The 13133-nt window shown below is 40.6% G+C and overlaps 1 protein-coding gene across 1 annotated transcript in view; it reads left to right on the plus strand.

Annotated features, from left to right (window-relative positions):
* serpinh1b (serpin peptidase inhibitor, clade H (heat shock protein 47), member 1b) overlaps nucleotides 1-4609 on the plus strand; it is a 5902-nt gene extending 1293 nt beyond the window's left edge. The window contains exons 2-5 of the mRNA XM_048605292.1: nucleotides 3-515; nucleotides 631-729; nucleotides 1367-1599; nucleotides 3585-4609. Coding sequence (XP_048461249.1) covers nucleotides 3-515; nucleotides 631-729; nucleotides 1367-1599; nucleotides 3585-3884 — 1145 coding nt within the window. The 3' untranslated portion in view covers nucleotides 3885-4609. The remainder of the gene's footprint in view (nucleotides 1-2; nucleotides 516-630; nucleotides 730-1366; nucleotides 1600-3584) is intronic.
* Nucleotides 4610-13133: the final 8524 nt, after the last annotated feature.

Genomic DNA, 13133 nt, shown 5'->3' on the forward strand with positions numbered 1-13133 from the left:
AGAACATGGCTCCATGCTGGCAGACAGCACGATAAACTTGGCCCTCAATCTCTACAAGACCATGGTCAAAGACCGGAAATTATCATCTGACAACATCCTCTTTTCACCTCTGGTGGTGGCTTCCTCTTTGGGGGTGATGTCTCTGGGCGCCAAAGACAAAACAGCGAACCAGGTGAAGTCCCTTCTGAACATTAACTTGCGTGATGATGTTTTTCATCCAACTTTCTCAGAATTGTTTAATGAGGTCAGCAATGAAACGACCCGCAACACCACTTGGAAGATTGGCAGTCGGCTCTATGGACCAAATTCAGTCAAATTCAGGGATGACTTTGTTCAGAAAAGCAAGATGCACTACAAACACGACCATTCCAAGATAAACTTGAGGGATAAGAGGAGTACAATCCAATCCATCAATGAATGGGCCTCTCAGACAACAGACGGAAAGCTAAAAGAAATCGTAAAGGATATGTCTAGTGTTGATGGTGCCTTATTTGTTAATGCCATGTACTTTAAACGTAAGTATTGCATTCAGTGTTAAAGATTTTGCATTAAATGGTGTCAGTTTTTGTATGTAAATATTCAGTGACTATGCACTTGACTACAAACTTATTTTTAATTTGCTTTTTACAGCACACTGGGACGAAAAGTTTCATGACCCCCTGGTTGATAAAAGAGGTTTTATGGTGACCAGAACCCATACTACTTCTGTACCTATGATGCACCGTACAGGCAAGTGTTAAAAATTTGAGACATGTTTTTGAGTCACACAGCCCAGGACAGTCGTAGATTTGATCCTTGCTGAGTTAGTAGCCTGGATTACTTTAGGGGTGTTGCATTTGTTTTCACTGCTGTGAGTTAGAAACATTTCTCAGAGGTCTTACTAAAAGCAACTTCAACTGAAAATGTACTTGTATGGACAACAAAGGAGAAAAGGTTAAGCTTGACTGATTCTTCAAAATCTTGGAGCCTTAGAAGCCTTGAAACATTGGCTGAGAAAGCTCACACATGAACGATGGCTATCTGGGCAAGATATCAGAGTACATCAGACAGCCTTAACACCTCTAGTGACACAACTGCTTTCACTAGAGGGGAGAATACTTGCAAAATAAAAGAAACATATGTATATTTGTGGAGAAAATGTTTTGTATTTTCCATTGTATTTTTTCTATGAAGATACTCTTAAGTGCAATGAAATAAAGCATTAATCCACATATTTCAACTGCTTAGCGTTAAAACTTTGTCTTTTGTTTGGAATTGTAGATCTTATGTTGTTTATCTGCTGCAGTCTTTAATCACAATGACGATTAAGAGATCTGCTTTGAAGTGCTTGTCATTTCTGATATGTGACTACAAATTAATCTTTCAGGTCTGTATAATTACTATGAAGATGAGGTTAATAAGGTTCAAATTATTGAGATGCCTCTGGCTCACAAGTTTTCCAGCATGATTTTAATAATGTCTCGGCATGTGGAACCTCTGGAAAGAATAGAGAAGTTACTAACAAAGGAACAACTCAACAATTGGTTTAGCAAGCTGCAGAAACGTGCTATGAGTGTCTCTCTTCCCAAAGTCAACATTGAAGTCAGCCATGAGCTACAGGTAATATCTGTAAATTAGTCACTTTTGCATAACTAAGGAATTAAATTAAAGATACATACTTCTAATGAAAATTTGAATTCATAGATAATTTACGACTTAAAAAGTATCATGTAAACTTAACATAAGAGATGAACATATTCAATTAAGGAGGAATTTTACTTTCTAAACTTAGTTCAACAATTCATCGCTAGGTGTACCTGTAAAACACTACTGGAGTTTTGCTCACTGCGCAAAATTCATCCTGGACAGCAAAGATATCTTCAAGCTTCTTTCCTCTATGAAAACCACTCTTTTAAAATCTGTTGTCTATGCCTTTTGCACCCTCACTCCCATGTAGAAGGAGCTAATTGATGTCTTTGTCACTAAGAATTATAACGTCTGCTAGGCTACCTCTTCCTTCCCCTTGACAATACAAACCTCCTTGAAGGTTCACCTTTCACTTCTTTATCTCTAAATTCTGTTCTATATTGCCTCATGACCTCTCCAAGCTCATCAGTTCATGAAATTATTCCTTAATCCTTCTTCCACTAAACTGCTGACTTACTTCTTTCTAAACCTCAAGCTAGCTGATATTTCAATTTTATTTCTCAAAACTAACATCATAATTTCCCAGCTGAAAAATAACTTAAACCCCCCCGTCTTCTAAACTATCAAATCTTCTCTTATCAAAGTTTGTGGACTGTTGTTGAATCCATAAAATACCATAATTTACCACAATTCCGTGTTATATCTCACCTAACTACAGATTAAAATGGCTCATATAAAAGTCACTAATTGCATGCTGTCTCCTTGTTATTCTTGACTTTAATGCAGCCTCTGACAATCATCTTCAAACAACACTCCTCTTCGAACAACACTCCTCTTCTGTTGTTTAGCTCATTGGGACTGTTTTTGCATGATTCAACTCTTGTCTGTTCTGCCATAGACTGGGAATATAATTATTTTTATTGCTTCCAGACCTTAACCACTGGAATTTCAAAGATTTATCTTTTGACTTCCTTATCTTTAAAATAAATATTCTGCCCTTTGGCAAAATCATCTGAAGACATTTATGGTGACCTTTCTGAATCTCTCCATTATTTCTGTGTTTTCAGACTACTATACAACATGCAGCCATGTATGACTTGCATTTTCTTGCAGTTAAACATTTGAAAGCCCAGAGTCATTGGCTCTGGCTCTGGTCACAAAGCTTTTTTTGGCAACTCAAAAATCTGCCTTTCTCTCCATTTCCCTCTCCCTTTTTAATATCCACATTAAATCCACCATTTTGGTCAAGAATTTAAACAGCCAGAAATCGGAACAAAATGGAATTAATAAAGTATGGACGACATGGGTAACAGAAAAGGATGATTTGAGAGGTCCAATCTTATTTCCCTATGTTCCAGTAATCCTACAAAGTAGCTTAGGTTGACACACAGATCTACAGCAAAAATTTGGTACTACATTCATACTAAACCAGAATATCACATTTTAAACTCATTTTATATAAAAGCCTTGCAGCTATCAGATGCTGAGACCTATTTTTTGTCTATTTTAACTGGATTGAAATTTAGATGCTTGATATCCAGAGTGAGTCTGCATATTGATGCTTTTGTTCTTGAAGTCACTGACATAAATACATTTCTGTTATTATTAACATACTGAACTAGCCACCCCCATCAACAATGAATTAATTTTTTCCCATGAAAAAATTAGATTTAATTTGAAATCAGGTAAACTTGACAGCCAGCTGGTTTACTAATGCTTCCTACATCCAGTCTAATTAGAAACAGGTCGAGCATGTAACTCGATGGTTGACTCGATGCTTGCAGTGGAATTAAGTGAAGATTTTAAAAAAAGAGGCATAGTGAATAAGATTATTGTCCAGATAATGTTTTTACTTTGTTTTTCAGTAACAAATGTAGGTTTTTATTTACAGCATAACTAGTTTTGCTTTGCTTATGATGGTTTTCATTTTTTGAAAATCTTCTTTCCTTGTTTCTTAGAAATATATGCAAGAGCTTGGTCTGACTGAAGCTGTAGATAAGGATAAAGCTGATTTCTCAGGTATCACAGGGAAGAAGGATCTGCACCTGTCCAACATGCTCCATGTTACTGCTATTGAATGGAACACTGAAGGAAATCCTTATGATACAGACTTGCATTCCCATGAGTCAATGAAAACACCCAAGCTCTTCTACGCAGATCATCCCTACATCTTCCTAGTCCGAGACAAGAAAACTAACTCTATACTCCTTATTGGGAAGTTAGTTAAACCAAAAGGCAATAATCACGATGAGTTATAAACTTCAACTGAACGAGTACAGGACTGTTCTGTATGTACATTAATGACCTCACATTTAGATTACTTGTGACATGGGGGTGGTGTAAGAATCATTCCTGTTATTGTGGTTCCACAATATTGACCCTGTGGGGCAAAAGTATGTTGATTGTGTTGAACGCTAATACCTGTGATTAGGGACAGTTGACAAAGTGTCCAAACAAATGCATTTTGTTCCACTAAAACTAAGAATATTAAAAGCCAAGACTACTAAATGCATCTTAGTGGCAGGATTTAAGGAATTTACAAACTTACAATGATATATGACAAAGCTATTATCATGGGATTAATCATTACACATGCAATTCTATTCTCTTACTGTCATTTTGTTTTCATTTGAACAGCCTTGTAGATCCCTAAATATATTATTTGTAAGATCAAGAGAACAAAAAATTATAATCTATATGATTCATGTCTTCATTGCATGTAAATTAATCCATAAATATTTTTAATCATTCTGTTCTTTAACAACAGATACTACCTACATGTGCATGAGTTTGCTCAGAAAGTGAGGTTGTTGATATCACCAAGAAAAGAATATTTTCCTTCTGTGCAACATAGTCTGTAAGTGAATACAATTCTTCAGCAGACAGTGTTACATCTATTTTTCTACATATTTTGGTGAGCTGGATCATTCAGAATAACCTTGTCTCATTTCTACTGTTCTTAATAAAAAGAACAAAAACGTTACTGGCCTGCAGTGTCTTTTCAAATTATAGAAATCAAATGCACCGTCTATATATCTAGGTGTAAAGTAAGATAATCTTAACATTCTAAGCAACAGCTTTAAAAGATGTCGAGAGAGGGTAAAGTTTAATGGTTAGTGCCACTACCATGCAAGGATGGAATATCAGCTTTATTTCAGGAGCAGTGCATGTCGAAGGGGGGATCTTGTGGGAATTTTCAAAAGTATTTAATACATAGAACCACAGAAACTTCATGGCATCGAAGGAGACCATTCAGCCCATCATGTCTGTATCAGCTGAAAAAAAGAAAAAGACGTAGCTGCTCATTTTAATCCCACCTTCCAGCACTTGGTCCATAGCCTTGCAGCTTACAGCACCTCAGGTGCAGATCTCACTATCTTTTAATTGAGTCAGAGTTTCTGCCTTAACCACCAAGCTAGATGATGAAGTACAGATATAAAAATTGCTAGAAAAGCTCAGCAGGTCTGACAACATCTGTACAGAGAAATCAGAGTTAATGTTTCTGGTAACGTTCCTTTCTCGGAACTACAGATGTTTACTACCCTGTTCCTTGTGTCCATCAATCCTTCAACCATCACTTCAAATCTGCACACTCTGGTAACTGACCTCTCAATTAGTGGAAACCAGTATTTCCCGTCAATATTGGCCCCTTATAATTGTGTACACCTTACACGTCACTCCTGAACCTCCTCTGTTCTGAGGAAAGCAATCATAGTTTATCCAATCTCTCAGCTGCAATTTTCAAGCCCTGGTAACATTCTTATAGGTCTCTCCTGTACTCTCTTCAGAGCAATTCTGTTCTTCCTGTAAAGTGAACAGAGCTGCACATCAAATTCCAGCTGTTGCTTAACTACTATTTTTTTAAAATTCAACATTAGGGCCAGCTTTTGTATTCTATACCCTTTCCAATAAAGCAATTCATTTTTTTTTGACCAGGTTAGCCTCTTGTGCTGTCACTTTCAGGAACCTTTGGATATACATGCCAAGATCTTATTTACTGTAACCCTCTCAGTAATCTTTATTTGATTTATATGCTTTATCTATCCTTATCAATTGCAGTATCTCTGATTATCTCGACTGAATTCCATTTACTACTTTACTGCCCACTCAACCAAACTATTGACATCGTCCTGCAGTCAACAGCCATCCTTTCCACCATTAACTACATGGCCAGTTTTTGTGTCATCTGCAAATGTCTCAATCATGTTTTCCACATTTATGTTTACAACAAACAGCAAGGGCCAACACAGAGTCTTATGGAATGCCACTGGAAACCACTTTCAGTTTGTAAAAGCATCTTCTAACCGTTACCCCTTTGTTTCCTGTTGCTGAGCCAATTTTGGATCCAACTCGCCACATTTGTGTCCCAAAGGACTTTATTTTTGTGACCAGTCTGCCACATGGAACCAACATCTACAGCAATATCCTCATCAATTCTCCTTGTTACTTTTTCAGAAATATTAGCAATTCACAATTTTCCCTATCAAAACCTCGCTAATTAATCTATGCCTAAATGATAGTCTATAGGTGTGAGGCTGGATAAATATAGCAGGTCAGACAGCATCCGAGGAGCAAGTAAGTTGATGTTTTGGGCCGAAACCCTTTCTCAGGAGTGGGAAGAGGGAGGAGAGCCCAGAAATAAACGGTGGGGGGGGGAGGTGTACGTGTGGCTGGGGAAAAGGGTAGGAGAGGTGGTGATATGTGGATGCAGGCAGGGGATTATTGTGATTGGTCTGCGGGAAGGGTGGATAGGTGAGTAGAAGATGGACAGATTAGGTCAGGTCAGGCTGGGGAAGGATGGACATGGGACAAGGCTGGGGATGGAGGGATTTTGAAGCTGTAAGCTTCCAAGGTGAAATACCAAGTGTTGTTCCTCCAGTTTATGTTTGGCCTCACTCTGACAGTGGAGGAGCCCAAGGATGGACATGTCATCAGGAGAGTAGGAGGGGGAATTAAAATGGATGGCAACTGGAAGGTCGGGTTGGTTGTTGCGTGCAGAGCACAGATGGTCTGTGATCCGGTTCCTGAGTCTGTGTTTGGTCTCCCCGATATAGAGGAAACCACATCGGGAGAAACAGATGCGATAGATCATGATAGTTTATTCTATTTTTCAGCATCGATTTCAATAATTTGCTGTCCACAGTAACTACACTGAAAAGGCTATAATTATTTTACTTATCTTTTACAACTTTCTTAAATAACAGTATAGCGTTGCACGCTTCCATTTTCAATTCACCTTACGTAGTCAGGATCTTCCTTAAAGTCTTCATTATTTCCTCAATTGCTTCCTTTAACCGCCTGAGATACGATCCATATGGCTTTGGTTATTTAACCACCTTCATGGATGTCTTTCTCTCCAGTATTTCTTCTCTCATTATACTTATTGTATCAAATATTTTACACTCCTCAAACTCGAATGCCTGCATCATTCCTCTCCTTGCTGAAGATAGACACAAAGTTCTCATTGAGAACCCTGCACATATCTTCTGCATCAGTGATTACCATGTACAACTTTTGCTCAGTTTCCTCATGCTTTTAATTAAATGATAAAACATCTTTGGATTTTGATAGATTTTACCAGCCAACATTTTTCACATCCTCTCTTTGCTTTCCTAATTTCCTTTTTTATTTCACGCTTTTGCTTTCAATACTCCCCAGACATTTAATATTCATTCAGAAGACAATTGCTTCTTTGGCTGAATCAGTAGTCACTGGCAATCCATAAATGCTCTTGAGAACACAGTAGCTACTTTCTTGAACTGCTGCACTGTTTGGTGAAGGTATACCAACAGTCCTGTGAGGGAGGGTGTTTCAGGATTTTGACCCAGTGACGCTGAAAAGGTCAGCTTTATGATGAGCTTGGAGAGGAACGTGTGATGCTCCCAGGTATCTGCTGCATCAGTCTAGATGGTAGGGGTTGTGGGTTTGGAAGTTATTATCAAAAGAACATTAGTAATTTGTGCAGTGTATCTTGTAGATGGTACACACTGCTGCTTTTATGCAAAGATAGTGGATGGAATGAATGTGGTGGTCAATCAAGCAGTTTCCTTTGTGCTGAATGGTATTGAGTTTCTTGTGTGGAGCTACACTCATCCAGGCAAGTGGGAAGTATTCCTCACATTCCTGACTTGTGTCTTATAGATGGCGGACAGGTTTTTGGGACTCAGGAGGTAACTTATCAAAGAATTCTTAGCCTCTGTCCAACTCTTGTAGCTACAGATTTTTTTTTGGATAATCCAGTTCAGATTCCAGTCAGTGGTACTGAATCCTACACTGGGTTTGAATTCCATCACAGTATTGAATTCAAATTCAATAAAATAAAATCCGGAATTAAAAGTCTAATGGTGATCATTGTCAATTGTTGGAAAGAAGCCATCTGGTTTACTAATGTCCTAGGTAGTTGAGCTTACTTGCAACTCCAGCTCTGAAATGGCCAAGCAAGCCATTCAGTTGCATCAACCACTAGTAAGGAAAAAAAAAACTGGACGCATCACCCGACATCAAGTAAGGCAGCAAAAATGACAACAGCGAACACAGATTTGTTAACCCTGAAAAGTCCTCGTTACTAACATTTGGGGGCTTGTGCTAAAATTGGGAGAACTCTCTCACAGACTAGTCAAGCGACAGCCTGACATAGTTAGACTCATGGAATTGTATCTTACGCACAACATTCCAGGTAACACCATGACCATGTCCTGCTCAGACGGACTCAGCAGAGGTGGCAACACAGTGGTATACAGTCAGAATGGAGCTGCCCTCTGGGTTCTCAACATTGACTCTGGATCCCACAAAGTCTCTTGGCATTACATCAAACATGGTGAGGAAACCACCTACTGATTGCCATGTACCATTCCCCATAAGCTAACTAATCTGTACTCTTCCACATTGAACGGCACTTTGAGGAAGCACAGAGTAGCAAGGACACAATGTACTCTGGGTGGGGCTGGGTGACCTCCGTGTACATCACCAGAGTGCCTGGAAGCACTACCACAGATTGGGATAGATGTTTCCTAAAGCACTTATCTGCTAGACTGGGACTGCAGCAGGTGGTGAGGGAACCAACAACAGGGAAAACATACTTGACCTCATCCTCTCTAATCTCCCTGTCTCAGATGCATCTGTTCATGACAGAATTGCTAAGAGTGATCAGTGCGTAGTCATCATGGAGAAAACATCCTACTGTCAAAGTGAGAACACCCTCCATTATGTTGTGCGTCTATGTCACTGTGCTAAATGGGACAGACTTCAAGCAGATCTAGCAACTCAAGACTGGGCATCCATGAGGGGCTATAAACCATCAGCAGCAGCCAAATAGCACTCCAACACAATCTATAATCACATGGCCCAGCATATCACCCACTCTATCATTACCATCATGGCAGGTTTCAATCTTAGTTCAAAGGAAGACTGTGCTGGAAGACAGCAGCAGCAGTATCAGGCATACCGGAAAATAAGACATCAACTTGGTAAAATGACAAAATTGGATTACTTGTGTGCCAAACAGCATAAGCAAGTGACAGACAGAGCCAAGTGATTCCACAATCAGTGGATCAGGTTTAAGCTCTGCAGTGCTGCTTTTTCCAGTCAGGTATGGTGGTGGACTGGAGATTGAGACTCAACAAATATCCTCATCCTCCAATGATGGGGGGGGGGGGGGGGGGCCCGCCCTAGCTCATCATGCAAAAGATAAAGCTGAAGCACTTGCAAAAACTTGTAGCCATAAGTGCCAAGTGAATGATCCATCTCAGCCTGCATCAGAGGTCTACAGCATCTCACAGGCCAGTTTTTAGTCAATTTAATTCACTCTGTGATATCAAGAAACAGTTGGAGGCACTGGTTATTGCAAATGTTATGAGCTCTGACAACATTCCAGTAATAGCACCAAGGACCTGTGCTTCAGAATTTGCTGTGCCCCTAGCTAAGAACTACAACACTGGCATCTACCCAAAGATGGTGAACATTACCAAAGAATGTCCTATACAGAACAGCAGGGTAAATTCAACCTGGCCAACTACTACCCGAGTCTACTCTTAATCATCAACAAGGTGATGGAAGGTGGCATCAGTGCTATCAAGTAGCATTTGCTTAGCAAAAACATGCTCAGTTCAGGTTCCAACAGGACAAATCCACTCCTGACCTCATTACAGCCTTGAATAAGATATGATCAAAACAGCAGATTCCAGAGGTGAAAGGAGAGTGACTGGCTTGACATCAAGGAGCCCTAGCAAACCTAGAATCAATGGGAATCGGAGCAAAACCTCTACTGGCTGGAGTTATACCTTGCACTGAGTAAGCTGGTTGTAGAGCTTAAAGGTAAGTTAAGTTATCTCTGCTGGAATTCCTCCGGTACTATGCTCAGCTGCTTCAGCAACATAAGAACATAATAACTAGGAGCAGGAGTAGGCCATCTGGCCCCTCGAGCCTGCCCCGCCATTTAATAAGATCATGGCTGATCTTTGAGACTCAACAACCTCAATCATAACGTCACAAGTGGGGACGTTCACTGATGACTGCGTAATGTTTAGCACTATTCACAAAGCCTCAGATGCTGAAGCACCCCGTGCCCAAATGCAACAAGACTTGAACAATATCCAGGCTTGGGCCAACAACTAACAAGTAACATTTGAGCCACACAAGTGCCAGTCAATGACGATTTCCAATGTATCAAACCATTGCTCCCTGAAATTCAATGGAATCATTATCACTGAATTACCACTAACAACATCCTGGTGGTTACCATTGACCAGAAACTTAACTGGACTAGTCATACAAGTACACAAAGTTCAAGAAGATTTGTAGCTTGGGTTGTGGATGAGGTTGTAGACATGCTTGCCGAACTGGTGGGTTTGGTTGCAAATGTTTTGTCACCCTGCTGGGTAACATCATCATCACTGGTGTTCAGTCCTGCTTGCAATCAAACCCACCGGCTCGGCGAGCGTGTCTACAACCTCATCCACAACCCAAGCTACAAACCTTATCGAAAACTTTAAAACACCTATGGGCGCAACACCCTCAAACTGGCCCGCAGACGGGAAACAAATGCCATCCGGCTGAGCGCGACCCGTGAACAATTGTACATCCTGCATGAAAACCTCAGAAAGCAGGTACTACCACAAAGCTTAAAATATAAACCACCAATCAACAATCCACAGGCACGGAGGACAGCTGAACAGAACGGATGCAGAATGATAAGGGTTATGATCTCTAATGCCCACAACTGCCTCCACAAATACAAGCCGGATATTGTACGCCAAAAAACTCCATACTCCAATGCAACTGACCAGGAATGGACATCCACACTGGAACAAGCCATCAGCATACAACATCAAAAGACCAGAACAAAGAAAAGAATAGCGCTACAAGAAAAACCGTTCAAAATCACCCATGACAACGACACGGACAACACTGATTCATGGATTAAAAACATCTCGGACCAACCACTCTCAGACACTGAGAAGACTGTCCTAGTAAGTGAACTGAATTATACCTACAAAGACGCCAAAAAGACTGACTTCCCGGCTGCGCCAGAATGAACACTAAAGAGCAACGGACTCACCGAAGAAGTACCATCAAACAGACGATAGTCCCAACACTAAGCAAAAAGCTAAGTGGAACACATTCAACACAGAAAAAAGTCCTGGAAAGACACTTTTTTTTCTTTATTCATTAACAGGATGAGGGTGACACTGGCCAAGCAGCATTTATTGCCCATCCCTAATTGTCCAGAGGGCAGTTGAGAGTCAAACACATTGTTGTGGGTCTAGAGTCACCTGTAGGCCAGACCAGGTAAGGCTGACAGTTTCCTTCCCTAAATGGCATTAGTGAACCATATGGGTTTTTCCGACAATCAGCAATGGATTCATGGTCATCATTAGATTCTTAATTCTACATATTTTATTCAATTCAAATTCCACCATCTGCCATGGCACGATTTGAACCCGGGTCCCCAGAAATGTTATCTGGGTCTCTGGATTAACAGTCGAGCAGTAATACCATAGGCCACCAACTGCAGGAACATTGTAATCTTACCAGCAGACAAAGGACATATGACAGTAATCCTCAATAGAGCCCAATATGTTGGGAAAGCTAACGCACTACTAGCAGATACGACACCTACCAACAGATGGCGATAGACTCGACACCACAATTAGGGAACCGGATTACAATGACCCTAAAAAAATTACAAAACTCAGGAGACATCAGCAGGACAGACTACCAAAAAATGAAGCCAAAGGGATCCAACACACCCTGCTTCTATGGATTCCCCAAGGTACACAAACTGGGGGGACCGCTCAGACCCATTGTCTCACTACCAGGCACACCAACATATAGACTTGCCAAAGAACTACAACAGAAATTGAAATACTTAGTTGACAATACTACTGACTCAATCCACTCCTCCCAAGAATTCCTCAACATCAAGGACACTAGGACAGAAGAGGATGAGATGATGATATCCTTTGACGTAACAGCACTATTTACATCCATAAACATAGACCTAGCCAAAGAGACAATTGTCACACTACTGGATGAATCAAGTAGGCTAGCGCCCCAGGACACTAACAACATCAATAAGGACACCACCATGAAACTACTAGATCTGTTCCTCACAACCCACTTCACCTTCAAAGGCATATACAAACAAATCAACGGAACACCAATGGAATCCGCAATATCAGGACTGATTGCAGAAGCAGTAATCCAAAGGTTAGAATGGACAGCGCTCCCCACTATACAACCCAAACTTTGGGTCCAAAATGTTGATGAGACTTTCGTGATTATCAAACACACAAAACTAGAAGAAACCCACTGACAAACAACATCCTCACTAGGATAAAATTCACAAAAGAGAACAACCACCAACCACCCTTCCTGGACATAATGGTAAACCGCAAAAACAACAGGGAACTCCAGACTAGCGTATATAGAAAGACCACATATACGGACTAGATACTCAATTACACTAGCAACCACCCCAATGCCCACAAATGGAGCTGCATCAGGACACTATTTCAACGAGCGACAGCATTTTGCAACAACCCAGAACTACGCAAAGCAGAACAGGCGCACCTATTTACAGTCTTCGAAAGGAATGGATACCCGAAAAGCATAATCCGCCATTACCTCAGAGACAACTGGAAGACACAACATGACCAGACTGACTAATCATCCTAACATACATCAAGGACATTTCAGAAATGACCACACGACTACTCAGACCCCTAAATGTCAGGGTAGCCCACAAACCAACAACCACCCCACCACAGCTACTGACGAACGCAAAGGATCCCATACCCAAAACCAGCAAAACTGGTATAATATACAAAACACCAAGCAAGGAGTGTGAGAAACACTACATAGGCCAAAACTGACAATACGGATACACGAACACCAACTAGCCACCAAGAGGCACGACCAATTCTCAATTGTCTCACTACAAACAGACAAAGGACATAAATTCGAATGGGACAATGCATCCATAATCGTACAAGCCAGAGACATGCCAG

This window comes from Rhincodon typus, chromosome 14 (assembly GCF_021869965.1).
Source record: "Rhincodon typus isolate 14 chromosome 14, sRhiTyp1.1, whole genome shotgun sequence".
In the NCBI taxonomy this organism is placed as follows: domain Eukaryota; kingdom Metazoa; phylum Chordata; class Chondrichthyes; order Orectolobiformes; family Rhincodontidae; genus Rhincodon; species Rhincodon typus.